General features: G+C 33.7%; 1 protein-coding gene across 5 annotated transcripts in view; it reads right to left on the bottom strand.

The window, feature by feature from the left end:
* Positions 1-13569: 13569 nt before the first annotated feature.
* slc15a5 (solute carrier family 15 member 5) overlaps positions 13570-20119 on the bottom strand; it is a 52626-nt gene continuing 46076 nt past the window's right edge. For 3 of the 5 annotated variants that reach the window (XM_087312463.1, XM_087312462.1, XM_087312459.1), the window contains 4 exons: positions 17776-17964; positions 14141-14272; positions 13941-14049; positions 13570-13849 (listed from right to left, as the gene is read on the bottom strand). In XM_087312463.1, coding sequence (XP_087168589.1) covers positions 13705-13849; positions 13941-14049; positions 14141-14272; positions 17776-17964 — 575 coding nt within the window. In that variant the 3' untranslated portion in view covers positions 13570-13704. Of the gene's footprint in view, positions 13853-13940; positions 14050-14140; positions 14273-17775; positions 17965-20119 lie in introns of all 5 variants that reach the window. The other 2 variants (XM_087312461.1, XM_087312460.1) reach the window with 1 other exon arrangement.

Below are 20119 nucleotides of genomic sequence, written 5' to 3'. Positions count from 1 at the left end.
ATATATGTAAACATAAAATATATATCCTATAAATAAATAAAACCTAAATGTATTGTATATTATTTCTGTGTAAGTCTAAATTTTGACACCAAAGATTTAGTTTTATTTTTTTGTCTTAGTCTGATGATGATATCAGACTTATCATAATGGCTTTAGTTGACTATATATTAAATTGCATCCTTTTCTGTTTCAGTTTTATTAAGTCATAAAAAAATAATTATGCATGTTTCTAAATTGTAAAAGCTCATAGTATATTTCACTGTAAAAAATACTCAGGGGAGTATTAAAGGCTACACATTAAAAATAGTTAGATTTTCATAAATTATATAAGCTACCAAATACAATACATAATAATTCGGTACATTTTATTTAGGCTACAAACATTAAAAAATGAGTTAAACTTATCCATAAATATTAGCTTTTGTGCTACAAAAGGTGCATGTGGCAACATCATGAAATGCACCAAATTGTTTCAATTGTATATTATGTAGGATATATGTAACAGATTAATGTGTTGTATTGAGCTTGAAATGTATCCCTATATTAATAGTTTACGATGTTTTTTTATTTGTTCAATAAAAATGCAATACATAGAATTTCCTGTATCTTCACATTTTCTTTTTTTTACTAAATCTAACCTTCACAAATTAAATAATATGTCATGATTTTTATTGACTAATTATTATTAATATTGACATAGTAGAAGAACTGCTACCTGCTAAAAGTACATAAAATTGAGTAACATGTACCCTGAAAAAAATATTCAAAGATGATTCACCATTTATTGGTTGTTTTTTATAGTGTGCATGAACTCATTAAAGAAGACTAATACAGTGATGTAAACACTACATACTCAGATGTAAATAAATAATAATCTAGCAATTTTTTATTAAGAAAACGGACAATGTTAAAAACAACTAATTAATACATAAATAATAATTGAAATGGAAAAAATGTGTAAATATATACAAACTATACTCTGCAGGGCTGCGGCCCACCAAGAACCGAGTTTGATACCCATGGTCTACAGAAAATATTAGAAAATTTGTCCAAATATACTGAAAGGTTTATTAGAACTTTACAAAAATAAAAGTTGTCACAGTAAAAAGGAAATAAACGTAAATGTCTTGCACATCTTCATTAGCAGGAGATAGACTGTTATCTTGTTCTGTAAAAAAGGAGACATACATGTTTACAGACAAAATGGTTTACTGTATTAAAGGATAAATGTACAAATTTAAAGTATGCTTTACTACCTTCTGTCGTGCTGGATAACATAAGAAGGGATGTAGCCACAGTTTGCGTGGACACATCGTGTTGTTGTAGAAAAGAAGGTTTAATTAGCATTGTATAGAATAAATGTAGAGAAAAGGAAAGAATTTTGGATATATATGTAGTTACCATCATTACAAAAGTCCTTGGCTGCAGCAAGAACATCTGCTTAAGCCAAAGCTTCTGTGAGAAGTTTTTGTGTATTCTTTAGTTGAGACCTTAGTCCCATAACACTCGGTTATAATGCCTTATTGTGGTTATTCCATCGTGACATTAAAGTCATGATATCATTTCCCAGTCTACACATTTGTTGAGCTGTTTCTACAGGGTTCCCTGAAGGATCCTGGCATTTGTACTAGAGATATGCAGATAAATACATAAAAAAATAAAAGAAAAGAATGGTAATGCAACAAAAGATATATGTTTAAAAAACAAAGATATAGTAAAAAAAAAACCTTTGTAATAATTACAGCAATGAGTTGAATGCGGTCAACAATGGAGTCTGCTTCAGCATTCTAGGAATCTTTGAAGGTGAGGCTATTTCTGAGAGTAAGCATTGTATTAAATGAGAAGGATAAATAAACAATGAATGGTAATATGAGGCATATATATTGTTTTATGATTATTATCTTATATATATATATATATATATATATATATATATATATATATATATATATATATATATATATATATATATATATATATATATTATTTTAAAATAAATTTTCTTTGCTGTGTGTTTTTATTGGTTATGATGCTGTTTGGATGTTTTATTTTTGCACAATAAATAAAATGTGATTTAAAAAGTGCAAACATTGTCTTTGTTAGAATTTACACGTGATTACAACGGTATAAAGACGTTCAGGTCCGACCGGACCGAATGGAAAGAAATTGTAGGTTTTGAAGATGGATTATTAGTTTTGTGGCAAGGACATAGCTGTTTTAGAGGGTTAAAATACAGATTAAAAATAAAGTTAGAAGGATTTTATATTAAATATGTTTATTGTATAATATACGTGAATGTTCGCATGGCTTTCATTTTCATTATCACAAGTAGAGGAGAAGGCTTTTTCACGGCACAGAATATTCTGTTTTGAAAGTAAAGTCTTGTTTCTTGTATCTGCCGCGAGCATAATATACCTCGATTTTGACCACAGATCTCTATGAGCCGAAGCAGTCAGCAGCTCGAGAATACACAGATCTCTCCGCCTCTTAAAGGGGCATAACTGAATTCGAAAGGACTCAAAAATGGTCCTCTGACGCCATCTCGTGGACACTTTGGGTTTAATTTCACAAATTTAATATATAAAAAATATTTATAGGAAAACTGTTATTTATAGTTACACCAAATAAATATGATAATTATCTGTAATTTAAAACACATCTTTTGGCCAAGTTTGAGGATTGTATACTTTTTTTATATGCCCCAAATACTTGTTTACCCAATACCCAAAATACTTTATTAAAAAAAAATTTTATTCAAAAACTACAAATGTTATCGGCATGAGGACATACAGCAACCATCTCATGAGCAGTAGGCAGCTTTTGACCAAATTTGGGGCTTGTAGCATCTAAGTCCTGGGAGGAGAAGCGATTGCTTTTTTTAGGTCAGAAGCCGGAATAATAATAAGAATAATAATAATAATAATAATAATAAGAATAAGTTTAAGTAGCATTACAGTATGTTGGCTTTCTCAAGCCAACATAATAAGAATAATAATAAGAATAAGTTTAAGTAGCATTACAGTATGTTGGCTTTCTCAAGCCAACATAATTAAGCATTATTTTTCTTAAAATATGGCAAGCCATTTTTGACTTAAACTCCATATTTTTTACTGATATGGCAAGCCATTTTTGCATGTATCACTTTCACACTTATTAAAGGGTCACGAAACACCAAAACACATTTTTTGAGCTGTTGACAGTCGTATACAGATGTTACTACTTCAATGTGTTCCTTGTACCGCCATTCATGCCGCGGCGACGGCGGTGCTTGATGCACCAGCAGCATTTGACCGCTGGGTGGCACTTTAACCACAGATATTCAGCTTTGCCTTTTCACAATGCTAAACAGACTGTTCTGTAGGCGTAGCTTACTGTATGTGATGTGATGTGTTCAATTAAAATATAATTTTAATTTAGTTTTTCTGGTAATAGACATGCTCTTACACTATACTATGCTGTAGAAAAGATACATGGTGAGAAGTCAAAAAGCTAATATAAGAATTAAGTTATTAGCCTTCAGTGCCCGATTAAATTGCGTTGGGGTGAAAATAATGTTTTGATTTCTTTGACTATCATGGCAATGTTATAATCTCAAATCTTAAACGTGCGCATATGAAAAACAGCAAAATAATATAGATTATCCTGCCGATAGAGCACATCACCTCACAGTTGTGAACTTGCGATCACCTCAACTTACATTTAATTTTTTTTTTACCTGGTTTATTGTAAACTTATTAAGTGCAAAGAGGATTCGTTTTGGAAAATAGAATTGAAGAAATGAAAGACAACTAAAATGAAAGCACAAACATTCAGTACAAATAATTAGTCTTAAATAAATAAATAAATAAAGCAGTCTTTTAGTCTAAATATAGAGAGATGTAGTGTTTGCTATTTTGATAGAACTAAGACTAGACATGTTCATTTATATTTTTAATTTACGTTTTTATTTACATTTTCGTTGTTGATTATATTTACGATCTCATTTTATGTTTCAATTATAGTACATAATAATAAACGAATAATGAAAATAAATGAATAATGAAAATATTACATAAATTAAGTCTGGCAGGTTTATTTTTAATAATTTAGTTTCAGTTCCGTTTTTTTGTTTCAAAACGACAATGTTCTGCTTTAAAGTATAACTGTTGTTTTGTTTTGTTTTTTTACTTAATGGCTCAGTATGTTTTGTATTTTATTTTCATATTCAGTCACCTTGCATATGCGTGTGAAATATAATGCCGCATAACCGCGGAAAAAGAAGAAAAGGCTGTCAGTTAAAGCTAATTAATCAAAATAAGCTATATTAAAATACAGCATTTATGTTAATACAGGCAGAGTGTGAACAAACGGCTAAGATATGTGCTTGCCTTGTCCCGCAAGTTTATTTTTAATAATTTAGTTTCAGTACTATTAATTTTTTTCTCAAAACGTCAATAGCACCTTCAATAATCTAAACATTAAAGATGGACCGCAAGATGTGTTGAGTGGCTATATGTGAAGAACAATGGCAAAGCTAAGTGTGATTATTGTAATAAACTAATAAGTTATAAAGCAGAGTCCCGACCAACAGGACTAAGCATATGCGGTTGGCTCATTCTTCACGAATATAGAATTAAAATTATGGCGCGTTAGGTTCATTGTGCATCCTGCAGGTGCAACCAACAAGGGTTGTGCATTTGAGTTTAACTTTTTGAGCGTTATAAGCAGCTCGTTGTTAGTTTTTATTTAAATATATCGAGCCGAAACTAAGCAGCGCATTCTCTCCGCCTCCTCGTTTATAACCAGCGGGACACGCCACTGAAGCAGTGGAGGACACTCCGTCGTTCATAATCTTTGCTGATGTGTCGGAGTCGAAAGAATATATCAAAGAGGAATGTTCTTTTGACAGTCCCGATATGTTCAATCTTTTTTTCCCTGTCATTTCTCTTCAGCAAATTATATTTTTAAAGCTGCTTGATTCTTTTAAAACCGAAAGCAGAGCCCGTCAATTGGTGTTTTTTCATAAGATACTCCTCTATCAAGGTTTTATTTTATGAGTATTCTTTAATGTGCTTTTTAATAGTTTTATTTTATTCAAAGCAGCACCTAAAAGCGAATTTATCCTCAAAACGTGGCATGAGAGCGATGCATGTCATGTGTCGCATATTGCCTTTTTTTCTGATCTTTTTGCATATAGGTTTTAATCAAAAGACAGGTAATTTAATTACTTTCGATGTGCTAAAATATTTGTTAAATAAATGTTATTTCAAAAAAGCATATGCAATGTGCTCTGACAGGTAAAATCCGATTCTTTCTCTCTTTCAAGTTCAAAGCAAATTTGAATGCCAAAGGATTTTAGATATGCACAAGACTATGTAGTATATTAACATCAACAAATTAATAAAATAAGTAGCAAATGAGAAATAAATGACAGACAAGTTGAACAGACATTATCTCTAATTATCAGAATTGCAAGATTAAAACAGCTGAATATAGGCCTAAATAATCTAGAAAGCAACTACTGCGCGCTGATATTTCTTCTTCTTTTTTTCGGAATAACGAACAATTTCAACCGCGGGGAGATACCGACAGCTTGATTTGCAGTATTTTCTAACATGTTAGAAGCGGGCAGCGGACATCAGCTAGCCGTAAAGACGGGCCGCACAAAAAAAAACATGGCTGCCGGTGGAGAAGCGGCTGTGCCCTCAGCAGCTGATTGAGACGGAGCTGCATATCCCGAGTGCACTAAATACTCCGAGATCCGGGAGAAATTCTACCCGATAATCCAACACATACAAAACAACTTTGAGTCCCTGTCGAACAGAACCCATCTTACTGGGGGAGTGTGTGTGCTGCTGTGTGTTCACCCAACAATACCCGCTCCTGTCTCCAACACACAAATACTGGAACTCTTTATGTGGACTTACTTTTGATAATAGGCTACTATTATTACCTTTATCCTGTTTAATGTTATCAAAAATCTATTTTTATTTTTATTATTATATTTTTATTTTTTATTCTATTTTTATTTTTATTAATCATTTTTTTATTAGCCTATATGTTATTTTCATATTTGTTTGCACTACTGCCCTTTTTGCACTGTCTTGTTTGTGAGACGCGCACTGCTTTGGCAAAACGAATGTACAGTTACTTGTCATGCCAATAAAGCACCTCAAATGCGAAAATAGCCTAGGCAACAAATAACAAATAGTAGTGTAATAATAACAAAAAATGCCCTTTTCATTTTCATACAATAGGCCTATGTGTGGGTTTTGACAATATGTGTTTAATTAAGCTATAAAGATCAGATGAAATGCATAGTGAAATATGAAATAAATGTCTCTTTTGCTGAAAATTTAATTAATCTATATATTTATTATTTTAAAAATCAACTCATTTTTGCCCAGAGAAAGAGGCGCGCGGCACTAGCGGACATGGGGTGCTTTTCCAAAAAAAGACGTACAGTAACTTGCAGCTGAACTATGCACAGTTTGGGGATACAATGAAAAGCCGATTTTCACTATTGACCCTGTTTTTATTCATTGACGGCTTCCCAACGCCGCTTTTCTGTTGCGCGAAAAAAAGCTGCTGCAAATAAGCAAATTTATGACAAAACAATTTTAATAGTTTCATAGTAGTAGCTGGTGTGCTTCATCTGCGTGATTCTGATTTGACATTCTTCCGCTAAACTTGCACTGTGTTGATGTGTAAATGAACTATGTGTTGATGTGTTAATGGGCTATGATCTTTGCTATTGAGTTCTCTTTGCAACTTTCAATTTCGAGGTGGGGGAAGTGGGAAGAGGCAATTCAAATGTACCATCTCTAAAAAAAAGGCCGCTTACGCGGCATTTGTGTTTATTATTACCTTATTTTTATTTTATTATTATTAATTTATTCATTCATTCTTCATTCATTTTCTTTTCGGTTTAGTCCCTTTATTAGTCTGTGATCGCCACAGCGGAATGAACCGTCAACTTATCCAGCATATGTTTTACGCAGTGACCGAGCAAAAAGAGCGCTCTCTTCACAGCTCTGTGGATGCTGCTAGCGGCTTCTTTCTTTTTGTTATTTATTTTGCAGATAATACACCATATGAATACAACAGAAAGACATAACACTTTACAAATTACCTTTTGTAGACTCAAAACAAGTGTCATATCTTGATAAGCCTAAGCCACATTGAAATATAATTTAAAGAATTACATTATCGGATATAATAAAATCGCATTAAATAAATAAACCAATATAAAACAAGCAAAAGCAAGCTATAACAGTTTAGGTAGGCCTATACATAAATAAAACCGTTAAAGCCAAATCAAACTTTTATTTTACAAGATATTTTCTTTTAAAAGATTTTAGATATTTTCTAAAAACAATAAACACCAGAGAAGGTTTAGATTTTATAAAGTATTTGGATATGATGATAATAATCAAATCGTGCAAACAGAATTTTTGGGAACACGTTTCAGGTCTCTCCAGTGCATTTGGGCTGAATGTTTGACTGTGTCTAAATGAGGATGTTATAAAATACATTTTCTACCGAGTTATTAACGGATGCACAATGTCAACAGGGCTGGGTTTGCGTTACGCGCTGCGAGCAATATAGGCCGACAGTGGAAATGCGACATGACTTCGATCTCGATGCCCATTAACACCTGAAAGACAAGCTTTTGGTTATGAGATGGGGGAAGGGGTATGTCTCCACCCTCAAGTGTTTTCCACAAACATGGTTACACAAAATCCAAAACTCCCGAGGACGGATGGCGTAACCGTAGCAAAACCTATGCGTTTTAAAACCAAACCGCAAATGGGGCCTTATGAAAATGAATGTTTCTATGCACAGCAACTTCTGGACTGAACTATACTTGTTATTTAAAATATCTCTATTACGCTCTAGCATTCGCCAAAACGAATTTGTACATACAAACACCGAACATAGCCTAGCTGAATAGGGTGTTGCCTGCTGAGCCATGACAGCAGCAGACAATTCCGCACGACCATAAAGCCTTCACCCGACAGTTATTTTCTAATATTCACAACGCGAGCCACAACAATAGACATGCCATGCCCATCATCCTTACAGACAACTTCGCTTTAAACTGTATTAAGGTCCCATTTACACTGCACAGCAGTTTTATATAAAACGTTAATGATACATATAACAGGCTACATTTTGATGGTGAAATAACCTTTTAAACGATGGCTTTTTATTTCAGTATTCAAACATTAAATAACGAATGCATCAAGTGAAATAACGAATATGCAAAAACACATGTATATAAATATAAAGGACTATTATAATTAGCAAAATGCTGCTCTATAGACAAATACTGCTTGACATTTTAGAAAATGTTTTGCGTATACCCAGTACCGAGAACAAACAAACAAAAGCACATGGCTTGTTAATCAATTTAATCAAGCTCTAGCCATGAATAAAATAATAGACTATTTTATTATTTTAATATTTTAGACGACGGGTTAGTAATTATATTATAAATGGTTATGTTCAGATCAATGAAATAATAACTTTAATAATTCTGCTTTGCATTTTTCTATGCATTACTAACATCACTAAACCATACATTTGTTTTATAAGTTAACCAAATATTTGCAGAGATTCAGCGGTTTTTTTTTTCTGACGCGTCAAATTCAAATACAAAACATACTGAGCCATTAAGTAAAAAAACAAAACAAAACAACAGTTATAGCTACTTTAAAGGAGAACATTGACGTTTTGAAAAAAAAAACTGAACTGAAACTAAAGTATTAAAAAAACAAACCTGCTAGACTTAATTTATGTCCTGCGGCAAAAATATTTTTATTATAATCTGCTTAAAATAGGTCAAATTATTTTATTTTTTTCTGCTTTTGATGAAGCTGCATTCAACTTAAGCTCAATGTCGGCAATGTCTTTAAATAAATAATATATCTAGGCCTATTTTCATTATTCATTAATTTTCATTATTCGTTTATTATTATCTATAATTGTTGAGACATAAAATGAGATAGTAAACTATAATCAACAACGAAAATGTAAGTAAAAACAGAAATAAAAACATAAATGAAAATGTCTTGTCTTAGTCCTGTCAAAATAGCAAACACTGAACATCTCTCTATATTTAGGTTAAAAGACTGCTTTATTTATTTATTTATTTATTTATTTATTTATTTATTTATTTATTTATTTAAGACTACTTATTTGTACTGAATGTTTATGCTTTCATTTTAGTTGCAAAAAGATCAGAAATTGATCTCGCACGCGCAGGGAAAAAAGGCAATTATGCCACACATGACTTGCATCGCTCTCATGCCAAGTTTTGAGGATAAATTCGCATTTAGATGCTGCTTGAAATAAAATAAAACTATCAAAAAGCACATTAAAAACTTTAATAAAAAAATTAAAACATTCATAAAGGAGTATCTTATGGAAAAACACTATGGGCCCTGCTTTCGGTTTTAAAAGAATCAAGCAGCTTTAAAAAATATCTAATTTGCTGAAGAGAAATGACACGAAAAAAAAAATAAAATAAAAAGATTAAACATATCGGGACTGTTAAAAGAAAATTCCTCTTTGATATATTCTTTCGACTCCGATACATCAGCTAAGATTATGAATGACGGAGTGTCTCTCCTGCTTCAGCAGCGTGTCCCGCTGGTTAAACGATGAGGCGGAGAGAATGCGCTGCTTAGTGAACCTAACGCGCCATTATTTTAATTCTATATTCGTGAAGAATGAGCCAACCGCATATGCTTAGTCCTGTTGGTCGGGACTCTGCTTTATAACTTAGTTTATTACAATAATCACACTTAGCTTTGCCATCGTTCTTCACATGTTGCCACTCGGCGCATCTTGCGCTCCATCTTTAAACAAATGTTTACATTATTGAGGTGCTCTCCGGCGGCGAAGTTTCTGGCAGAGTAGCGAGTGAAAAAATGTGCTTGCAGAAATTGGAATCAAAATTTAAATTATATATAACAAGCATCGTATTCTTTCTAATCCTCGCCCAGTTTTAATACAAGTTGTTTTTATATTTGTGGCTGTGAAGTTTATTAAGAATATATATATATAGCCTACTTTATTTTTTTATACTTTAAGTGATCTGCTTGAGGTAGGTCACGTTTATCAATGGTAAGTTTTAGCCTAAGTTTACATCAATAACATAATGTGTATTGTCCTTTACCATACAAAAAAAAAAAAACAAGAAAAAAAAACATTATTATACATAGTTGCCTGTAGCCTAAAGGCCGCAAATGCATTAAAAGGCAAACGCATATCTTAGCCTTGAGTTTGTTCACACTCTGCCTGTATTAACATAAATGTTGTATTTTAATATAGCTTATTTTGATGAATTAGCTCTAACCTTCGACAGTTTTTTCTTCTTTTTCCGCGGTTATGCGGCATTATATTTCACACACATTTGCAAGGTGACTGAATATGAAGTTAAAATACAAAACATACTGAGCCATAAGTAAAAAAAAAACAAAAAAACAAAACAACAGTTATAGCTACTTTAAAGGAGAACATTGATGTTTTGAAAAAAAAATGAACAGAACTGAAACTAAATTATTAAAAATAAACCTGCAAGACTTAATTTATGTCCTGCGGCAAAAATAATTTTATTATACTTTTAGTGATCTGCTTAAGGTAGGTCAATTTATTTTTCTCAGTGTTTCACGTACTGTACGGCAATGTCTTTAAATAAATAATTTATTTAGGCCTATTTTCATTATTCATTTATTTTCATTATTCGTTTATTATTCGTTTATGTACAATTGTTGAGACATAAATAAGATAGTAAAATATAATCAACAACGAAAATGGAAATAAAAACAGAAATAAAACATAAATGAAAATGTCTTGTCTTAGTCCTATCAAAATAGCAAACACTGAACATCTTTCTATATTTAGGCTGCTTTATTTATTTATTTATTTATTTATTTATTTAAGACTACTTATTTGTACTAAATGTTTGTGCTTTCATTTTAGTTGTCTTTTACTTCTTCAATTCTATTTTCCAAAACGAATCCTCTTTGCACTTAAAAAGTTTACAATAAAGCGTGTTAACAAATTTTAAATGATTAATGAAGGAATTATAATGCTTTGACTTATTGTTTAATATCATTTACAAGCACAGTAGCTGTATGATCTATTTCTGTCCGTTCGCATCCCGTCCCTTTGCGCCCCCTGGCTGCTCATTCACAAACTGCGGTCATACACTAAAAACAGAGCGGCACCTATTTCAAACGGCGGCGGTACCAGCCGCGGCGTTAATAGCCACTTTGAACTCTCACCTACTGTATGTGTCCCACACTGCTAAAAACACTATTAGGACACCTATATTTCACTAAAAAGTGTAAATTGGTTGTTTTTGCGTTATTTCAAGCAAATTCGTACTTCCGGTTTGAAACGAATTTTTCATGAGTCATGACATAATAGCGTGTATTCCAGCGTGCAGACTGGGCGTCTGTGCCAGAGTGAGTCTTATTACGTCTTACAGTGTGATGCATTAATGCATGAGTAAGGCTTGGTTCAAACCAATCAGCGCACTCTATTGTGCAACTTCATTAATATTCATTAGTGTCACAGTGTTTTCAGGACAGAGACGCCACGTTGTGTTGGCAAAACAAGCGTGAAGTGTTGCTTTTATAGTTTGCTGCAGTTAAGTTTCGTTTTCATTTTCTCTCTGTGAGAGCTCATCTAGAGTCATGTGTGGATTAACAGTGTCCGCGACGCGCGACAACAATAACTTACGTGTCTAAGGAGGATTATTGTTTACCTGAGAGTTGTTCTCATCTGCAAACGCTGAGATCTGGATTCGTTTGTAGTATTCTCTTCATAAAGACGCGGCTCTAGTTGCTGGTGATTGTCCTGTCTCTACAGATTTGGTAAGTGAGCGACCAGTGCTCTTTGTTTATTCAGTTTGTTCGTATCTAACAAACTATTGCACAGAGTGTAAACACGTTAGCACCACAACTAAACTTTAACCTCGTGTAGGGTTTTTACCGCATTTAGTGACCAGAATAACACACGTGGCTTATTGACACTACCTGCCGTGTGCATCTAAGTTTCCGGGAAATGCGGAGGTTTTTTTTTCTCTCATTCGCCGTGCGGTATAAAACATTGCATAAAAAATACACGCTTAGAGCAGCTCCTCAAATCAAATATCTCGTGTGTCGCGAGGGGCATAAATGAATTCCCTGAATGAAAGAGCCAAACTGCCAAACTAAAGTCCACCATTTAATAATTTGGCAAATAATTCGACCACAGATGTCCATGTAGGTTAAACACCATCACTTTCTCCTGTATGTGTGTGTGTGTGTGTGTATTTTGACTCTGAAACTCGCACGTGCCCAAATAGACACTCCCACACCATCCCACTTTTCTTCCTCCGACACTCCCCCCTAAACAGAGCTGGACACGCCCACTTTTCTGACTTTTTCCAAAGTAGAGGTGTGAAAACACCATGCTGAAACGAGGGGGTTTCATAGCCCTTTAAGCATTGTATTTTCAAAAAAATAAGGCAAGCCATTTTAACATAATGTTCATTCCCTTAGTCCCTTTATTAATCAGGGGTCGCCACAACGGAATGAACCGCCAACTTATCCAGCATTTGTTTTACACAGCGAATGCTCTTCCAGCCACAACCCAACACCAAGAATACATAATGTTCAAGTCCAGTTTTTGACACTCATAAAGACTGTCATAGAAACATCGGGGTTGATTAAGATCACTCATATTGCCAAGAAGCTTTGATGTATCATCACTAACCTGTCAAATGTCCCCATAGCAATAAAACAATATAACCTAGCAACCATTTAAAAATAGCAATATCTCTACATCAGAACATTGTAGGGAGCTGGGCATTGGCTTGTTTGACTCATGCTAGCAAATGCGACTTCCTGTGTACTATGCATGGTAACAATGATAATGGAAGCCAAGTGCTAATAACGATTAGCTACATACTATGAATGATTATCTAAATGCAATAACATATGCTAGAAATGCCTACTAATTATTAGCATTTGATCAAACATGTACACGAGCATTGCCATTTAGCAACTGCTTAGCAACCACCTAACAATGCCATAATTGTTTTAGCAACTGCCGCCGTGCTTCCTGCCAACTGCCATTCCCAGTCCTAGCGCAGCCACGTTGGCTTTCTCAAGCCAACATCAAAGTTTATCAATAAACTTTAGGTTCTAGTTATTATTATTATTATTATTTATTTTTTGTCTGAAATAAATTATTATTTATTTGGCTCTCCCTAAACTCCTTTTTTACATTTTTTACGCTTTTTTTAACCTCTTGGTTTCTCTGTTCTCTTTCATTTATGTTTTTTTTTAAAAACATTTATTTATTAAATAATCATTATTAACAAGATCATGGCAAGTATCAATAAAATGTTTTTGTTGCACTGAAAAAAAAAACACAAATATATACAAATTCTGTCTTGACAAGTATCTATAACAGTTATGTCTCAAATAAACAGAGTTGAAAAAGATGGATATGTAATATTTATTAATATGTCTTAGTGACATTAGTCACATGGTTCTACCATTATTTTGGGAGTCAATAACATACAACATGTAGTATATCATAAAAAAAGGTTTTATTTGAAAACATTTAAATAGCATTATTTACAGCTATTGCTCAAGCAATGAAACTCATTCAGATTAAATCTCATGTAACGCCAGCATTACAGAGTTTTTACGTACAGCGAATTCACAAAACAGTTTCCATAGACGTCAAGGTGTCCGAGCGCTCCATTGTGTCATAAAAGCGCAGACAGGTCTTGTACTGCAGGAGTTTCTCTGACAGAGGACTGTCTTTTATACCGCTACTCAGCTCCATGCTCAAATCTGCATACCTGCTAAAAAAATAACCTTGTAAAGATTCATCCATCTACACATGTTTTTCATTATGCCATGTTTAATGCCTGAAACAGGCCAATAGTGTACCTTTGTGATATTCTCCAAAACACAAGTGTGTTGATAGCCATCAATGTGGCCAGAATAAAAAAAAACCTCTCCATGTTGCCACTGCTGAGGTTATTAGGGTAGAAGTTTCCTGTAAATACATTTTCATTTTAAATGTGGGTTCATGCTCACATCCATAATTGCACAAAAGTTTGGCATTTCCAAGAGCAAAGTGTGTTTACCTCCTGACACAAAATAAAGCAAGTGAATAAGGAAAGCTCCCAGAAAGCAGCCACCTCCGTACGAGAGGGTTAGGAAATGCAAAGAGACGCCTCTAAGATTGCTGGGAGTCAGACAGAAGGCAATGAGAGAGCCTGGAGAGAGAGAAACAAGACAGAGTGGAATGAATTTCACAATGTTTTTGGCTAGTACATGACTTTTGATCTGAACTATCTAGCAAAATAATTTATTAGAATTTCTTATTAGAATTTCTAATTACTTATGAAAAATTAGTTATTAAAGCTTTTGCGTTTTTGAAAATGTTTAAAGTTTTTTTTTATTTTTTATTCTCCATAGCATTAGGGAGATATTTGAAAATTTCACAGGAATGCAAATAATTTTACATTCAAGTGTTTATTAGACGTTAAAATTTAAACATTATTAATTAAAACATTTCACATTTATTGTATTTTACACATACTTCTTTCATTAGCTTAACATTTATATTATCGTAAATTATGTGTGTTAAATGCCATTTTTTGTTTGATTGTTTAGTTTAATTTCTTACTGTTTTTATTGTGATTTTTTTTTCAAATTTTGTTCTTCATAATCTAGTCTGTATACTGTAAAAAAATACAATTTTACAGAAAATATCTCTAAATTGTTTACAGTAATTTTTTTGTTAGTTCAAATTATATGCAAAACTTAGTAAATTGACAACTAATCTCTCTAAATTAACATTTTGACTTTCATTTTAGGTACTTTATCATTAAAGACAAATTACTGACATTTGTGTTTTTCATACAGGGAAATTACAGTATCATTTATACAGTATTTTTATAGTTATTTTAAATTATATTTACAATATCTGTAAAATCTGTAAATTAACAGCTTGACTGTTATTTTATGTACTATATAAGTAATGACAAATGACAGCAATATTCCTGTTTTATACAATAAAATTTCCGTATTGTTTACACAGTTTTTTCCTGTTTTTTAAAGTACATTTAAAATTACGTAAAATTAAAGTAATAATTTGGACCTGAATCATTCCATATAACTTAAACCTCTACATGTTTTACATAAACACTTCAATAAAATGAAACAAATGTAATTTTAAGGTTGTGAGAATTTTAATCAGTTGTATCTTGTTTGTTGTTTTTTCCAAAACTTTTTGATCCAAAATAAAACGGTAAAATTACAATCATGAGCATGTCTTGGCATTTTATGAAAAGTGTTTAATTGTAATAATTTAGGGAAAATTCTTTTAAATAACATTGTTTTCTCTTCAACTTTTAGTGCAGTCACTTTATTGATGGTGTTTGATCATAATAATCTAGGAAAAGTCTGTAAAATAACAGTGTTTCTTTGTAAAACTCTGTGTGTAACTTTATTGAACGGATTTGATCGTAATAATCTTGGAAAAGTCTGTAAAATAACAATGTTTTTCTGTAAACATTTTAATGAAAATATCTGTAGATTTATTATTTTTTGAACTTTATTTCAACAAAGACATTTTACCGTAATTTTATGGTTTTTGTTTGGCAGCCGTAGCTGCCAGTCATTTGACCTTTTTTTACGATTTTTTTTTCTTATATATATATATATATATATATATATATATATATATATATATATATATATATATATATATATATGAAAATCCTAAAATCGCCCCTGGTTAGGCCCATGATGACACAACTCTATGGCCCAATCCCAATTCTATTTTTGTACCCCTTTTCTTTCCCCTTGGCCCTTACAACTGAGGGTGAAGGGGAAGGGCTTCAAAATTTACCCCTAAGAAACGGGACAGCACTACAACACCTGCACACGTCATCATATGTCATTAAGATCTCCTGCTTCTTATGAGATCAGACGATCGCGACTGCTGCAGTTATTCCAGTTGCTTTATGTTTTGGTATTTATCTTTAAGAAATCACTGAAGGCATATATTATGCTATCATAACAATCCAATGTGGCAATAAGATTTTAACTAAACTGTGCATTTACACAGTGGCCATATTCATCTATGTAAACACACCAAAAACAACATTAACATTGTAGCAGACACTGCAAAAAGCCCATTGACAACGACTAGACTTGACTGACATTCGTGTATACGAGTGTCATTGAGTGACAGAATGTTGTGGAACTGCTGTACAGGAGTTATTAAGGATTATAGAGAGCAAAATTTAGCGGTTTTTATTTTAGCGTTTTTTTTTTTATGATGGCATGATGATAAAACACGAACGCAGTTATAAATATATTAAAACATGTGCTTGCTTGTTTGTTGTAAAAAATCGTAATAATGACAAAAATACAAATTTGTGCATCTCCTGACTTCCGGGTGCAGCTATCCTGCTGTTGTGGCTGGTGTATTCTAAGAATTTTTCTTACCGTTTGGTTTCGAGTGTGGTCCTGAAAAATCTCTCTTTCGAGGGCTATCTACCCCTTCCCCTTAGCCCTACGCCTAAAGCTAAAGAGAATTGGGACATCCTTACCCATTCATGGGATTGCACAAAACGAGGGGTAGGGAGAAGGGGAAGGGCTGAGGGGTAGAATTGGGATTAAGCCTTAACATTAGGGTAATTAATTACATCAGTGGTTCTCAAACTGTGGTATGTGTACCACTAGTGGTACGCGGGCTTTCTTCTAGTAGTACACAGAGGAATGAAATATGTCATGTACATGCAACATACATTTCAAAATGGATGTATATAATATGCCATATATGATATATAGGCTAAATTTCTGAGGTAATCTGCCAGGTTTTTTAACTGTGCAGAGTTGTAGCTGCTTTACTGGGCGTACTATGCCAGGGGTTCCCAAACTTTTCAGGCCGCGACCCCCAAAATGACAATGCCAGTGACTCGCGACCCCCAATATCCTCTGAGGTGGTTATAAATACAGAAACCTTGCATGCAATGGCGCACACACACCAATGGACCCAAGTCTATTCTTCTTTTAATTTTTTTAATGTATGAGAGCTGTAAATGGGCCACAAAGTTTAACCAGGTGCTATGTATGAAATCTGCTGCATCTGACACTATTACTGTGTCTTTAATACAATGTAATTACACCAGGGGTTGCAATCCAATAAAAGTAGTAACTATAAGCTACTATAGTAACTATATATGGTATATACGAATATTTTTTCTCTTCAGTAGGTAATGGATAAAATATGGTAATTCTTATGGTTTAATAAAAATAATTAGATTTTTGGAAATCACCAGGCGACCCCCCTTCATTGTCCCGCGACCCCTCGGGGGGTCCCGACCCCCACTTTGAGAACCATTGTACTATGCTACTGTATTTCAATACTGCTTATTTTGGTGGTACTTGGAGAGACAATTTTTTTCTAAGGTGGTACTTGATGAAAAACGTTTGAGAACCACTGAATTACATGATTTTCATTTTTTGGGTGACTAATTTTTTTTAATGATGCACAACTTAAACTAAGGTTCTCAAAGTGTGCTAAAATAATATCATCCACACCATTACACAGCCAGTCATGCTTTCATGTTGTTTATTCCAAATCCTGGCTCTATTATTAAATGGTGGAATGGAAATTGAGACTAATCAGATCAGGCAAATTTATTTTGAATTTTAAGGGTTTAGAATGATGAAATTAATTCTGTATATTTCCAAAAATACATACATGCTGGAGTCACAAAGGCCTCTGCCACTCCCAGTAAAATGTACTGGGGCGTGAGCTGGAAACATGTCATTGATGACACCTGCAGGACCTTTCCTGATAGTGTCTGCTCCACCTCTGGATAATCCTTCCTGTGGATCTCCGAGATTCCTGCTAGCAGTGCTGAGAGAGCTGCACAACCATGACCCATAGCTGTAGGAATATGAAATATGAAAATTGTGTAGATTTATTTAAATGTGGTACAGTGCCACCATTCGGCTAACATGCAGAAAAGGACTACTGAAAAATACAGATATGGCTACTGAGAATGTGCGAGTGATATAAAGTGGTGTAGCACGTTACTGCAGTAAAGTGCGGCACAGCACAACATGGTTTAACACAAGAAATACACGGCCAGCAGGGGGCAGTTATGTAACATAGTGAACATACTGAACTGATTATACTGTAGCAGCCAGAGCATGTGAGCAGAGCTGGGCGGTGTGATTCTGCTCCATGGTCGAGCGCTTGCGCACCAGAAATACCGCTCAGATCCCAAGCTGACATAAAATTTCTTTAGTAGTCTTACTCAAAATTTTTTTTAAACGAAAAAATCTTAAATAACTGTCGAAAATTAAAGCACTTTGATAAAATAGGTTTCTCTTTCAAAGCAGTATTCTTTCTTGTAGTTCACCCCAAAATGAAAACCATTATTTACTCACCCTTCACTTGCTCAAAACCCATTTTAGTTTCTTTCTTCTGTTTAGCACAAAAGAGGATATTTTGAAAAACGCTTACATAGTATTTTGTCCTCTACTATTTAATTCAATGGTTACCAGCAACCAGCATTCTTCAAATTATCTTCTTTTGTCTTCAACAAAATAAAGAACTCAAAACGATTAGAAAACCACACGAGGGAGTGGAAATGATAAAGTATTTTTCCTTATTGGGGTTAACTATCCTTTTTAGTCACCTTAAAATGTTTACACTGTGTAGCAGCGTTGTAAATAAACAAGGGCTTAAGGCAAAAATGGCTTGAAAAGATGCTACACAAATTCTAAATAAGAGGGTAAAAAATGTCCCTACACAATTAAACATATTTATCATGGCTGTCAATATTAAAGAGAAATGTAAAAATAAATAAACAGTACCAATTCGCAGTATTATTTGGGACATTGTTTTTTGTTTCTTAAATTTTTAAGAGAGAGTTAACCCAAAACCGAAAAATTTCTTTACTCATTTACAAAAACTGTTTGTCTTTCTTCTGTTGAACACTAAAAAAGTTATTATGAAAAATATTGGAAATCGTTAACAACTGACTTCCATCGTATTTATTTTTCCAACAATGGAAGTCCCCTGTTTCTTTTGAGTTCAACCGAAAAAAGCAGCTCAATGGTTTTGTACCTTTTTTTGAGGGTGAGTAAATTTTCAATTTTGATTGAACTATTCCTCAAGAGTCTTGTAACCAATTACTTTTAGTTTATGAATGCAGCGGCCAATCAGGTGCAGTCAAAATTAGTTGGCTTGAAAGTCACTTATCTTCACATCCAAATGTTGACAGGTATGCATACACCTCGTTTACACTAGTGCGTTTTAGTTTGAAAACGCATAAGTTTTGCTAAGGTTACGCCATCCGTCCACACTATGCCGGAGTTTTTGAGCACCGAAAACGGAGCGTTTTGGAAACTCTGGAGAGGCCATTTTCATTCTGAAACACTGCTGCTCCGTCTCAGTGTGGATGGGGAAAAACGGAGACATCAGAAAACGGAGGCGGGGCTGCTGAGATTCGCTACCTGATTGGGGCTTTTGTGTTATTGCGTATCCTTCCCTTATTCGTCAAACCCCTATCACATGACTGTAACACATGGCTTTAATGCTACCAGAAGACAGCAGACCAGCCTTCACTGTAAAGAACAACATGAACACAGAAATGGGAGCGTTGTTTGCACTATTGTCTGTTTTAGGTGCCATTGTGCAGTTATTAATTTGTTACGTTTAGTAACAACTCGACTTCGTCGTCTGTCCACAAAAATTCCTCTCTTGCTTTCTTTTCCATCGCGTTCATTGTTCAACCTGCATTTGTTGACTAACCATAACCAATTGCCGAGCGAGACACATGCTTCCTGTTTATACTAGAACGCGCATGCCCAGAGTGCGTGAATGGTCACGTGATATACGTTTTGGTGGCGTAGTGTGGACGGAGATATGTTCAGAAACACTAGGTGAAACGCTAGTGTGGAAGTGGATTGTTTTTGATCTAAAATGCCGTTTTAAAACTAAAACGCACTAGTGTAAACGGTACCCTAGTGAGCATATGCAATATATGGCAACGAGAATGAAGGTCCACATAAAGTGTGCCATTTAAGACAAG

This window comes from Danio rerio, chromosome 25, assembly GCF_052040795.2.
Source record: "Danio rerio strain M-AB ecotype USA chromosome 25, GRCz13ab, whole genome shotgun sequence".
Taxonomy (NCBI): Eukaryota; Metazoa; Chordata; class Actinopteri; order Cypriniformes; family Danionidae; genus Danio; species Danio rerio.
Note: the sequence above shows the minus strand (reverse complement) of the source record. Positions and strands in the feature narration are given on the sequence as shown.